Source organism: Nanorana parkeri, unplaced genomic scaffold, assembly GCF_000935625.1.
Source record: "Nanorana parkeri isolate BGI_ZX_2015 unplaced genomic scaffold, ASM93562v1 scaffold2621, whole genome shotgun sequence".
Lineage (NCBI taxonomy): Eukaryota > Metazoa > Chordata > Amphibia > Anura > Dicroglossidae > Nanorana > Nanorana parkeri.
In genome coordinates this window covers 101965-103483 of record NW_017308889.1, presented here as the reverse complement: position 1 = coordinate 103483, position 1519 = coordinate 101965, and the positions used below count along the sequence as shown (strand labels likewise).

General features: G+C 50.6%; 1 protein-coding gene across 1 annotated transcript in view; it reads left to right on the top strand.

Annotated features, from left to right (window-relative positions):
- Nucleotides 1–519: 519 nt before the first annotated feature.
- BCAN (brevican) overlaps nucleotides 520–1519 on the top strand; it is a 26208-nt gene continuing 25208 nt past the window's right edge. Inside the window, exon 1 of the mRNA XM_018573928.1 lies at nucleotides 520–604. Within this exon, the coding sequence (XP_018429430.1) occupies nucleotides 523–604 (82 nt within the window). The 5' untranslated portion in view covers nucleotides 520–522. The remainder of the gene's footprint in view (nucleotides 605–1519) is intronic.

Genomic DNA, 1519 nt, shown 5'->3' with positions numbered 1-1519 from the left:
GAGTCCCCAGCTTATTGAAGGGCCCAGGAAGATGGAATTGTACGATGCTTTATAAATGGAAACGCAGATAATAAAGGGAACTCACTTCGGCTTCAGTGAACTGGAAGTTGGGTTTCCATTGGTAGCAGACATGTGGATTGGGAGACCATCTCCTGTAGTATGTCTGCAGTCTCTGACCATCTCCTGTAGCATGTCTGCAGTCTCTGACCATCTCCTGTACCATATCTGCAGTCTCTGACCATCTCCTGTAGCATGTCTGCAGTCTCTGACCATCTCCTGTAGCATGTCTGCAGTCTCTGACCATCTCCTGTAGCATGTCTGCAGTCAGGGGCCTCATTCAATACCCTTTACATGCGTCGGCCACCACAGCCATACAGGATGTTGGGAAATGTGACAATGTATATATTTGAAACATTGTAACCATTTTGTGTTTTGTATAAAGCCCAATGCTATTCCCTCCCCTGGTTTGTGTCTGCTGAGATATAACACAGATGTGTCGTTTGTTTTCCTCACCAGGAGAACATGAAGTCCGGTCTGGTGCTCCTGCTGCTCTCCGTGGCCCTGAGCTCTCCCGCGGTGACCTCAGAAGTGGAAGGCGTGTCCAGTTAAGTGTCGTCTCCTCTTATATTACATAGCTGACGCGTTTAGATTCGGTCGCAAAGTCTCTTTTTATGTACCGCGAACACTATGACATTCACACGTTCACAAATCTTCTTTGTTATCGGTATTTATAGTATATTGTTCACTTGGATTATTTGCAATGTTGTCACCGTTGACAGCCCCTGATGAAGGAGGTGAAGACGTCGAAACGCGTCGGATTTTCGTATACACCTGCCTATCGACATTGCGTTCGCTTACCTTTGTAGGTGGCTTCCGTCTATTAAAGGAGAAGTACGAGGTCAGGGCTTTTCCCCCCCATAGTTCTCCTCAGGGTGACGGGAGGACACAAACTAGCGTCCTCCCGTCACCCTAAGCTCAGTATATAGGGAGCTGCTGCTCGCGGTATACTGAGACCGCCGCAGCCGGGACAATTATGTCTGGATCCGCCCAGCTGCGTGAGTGACAGCTGGCTCCGCCTATCTAGAGCTGTACCCGCCCCCTCCCCCGTCCGTTCCGCCAGTCAGCGTTGGCAGATCGGAGCGGGGAATCCAGCCCCTCCCCCTGTCACGGCAGAGAGCCGTGACAGGATCGAGAGGTGAGCGAACGCCGGTATGTGTTCCCTCACCTCCCGATCTACTGAGCCGACCTGTGACAGTCTCATTGTCACAGGTCGGCTAGAACTATGAGGTGAGTGAAAAGCCCCTCCCCCTCGTAGTTCTCCTTTAAGAATAGCGGGCCCATGCTACCTAATCTATTCTGTATATAAAGAAAGCTCATTCTGGCTTAGTAGCCCCCGAGGTTGGTCCAGTGTACTGATGGTTCTGAGACTTTGGCTTTCAGTTATTCTAGTCCAGTGAGGATCTTTGTGCTCTGATTGGCTGCGGGGTGGTCTCATCTAGGGATGCACCGATATGGGTAC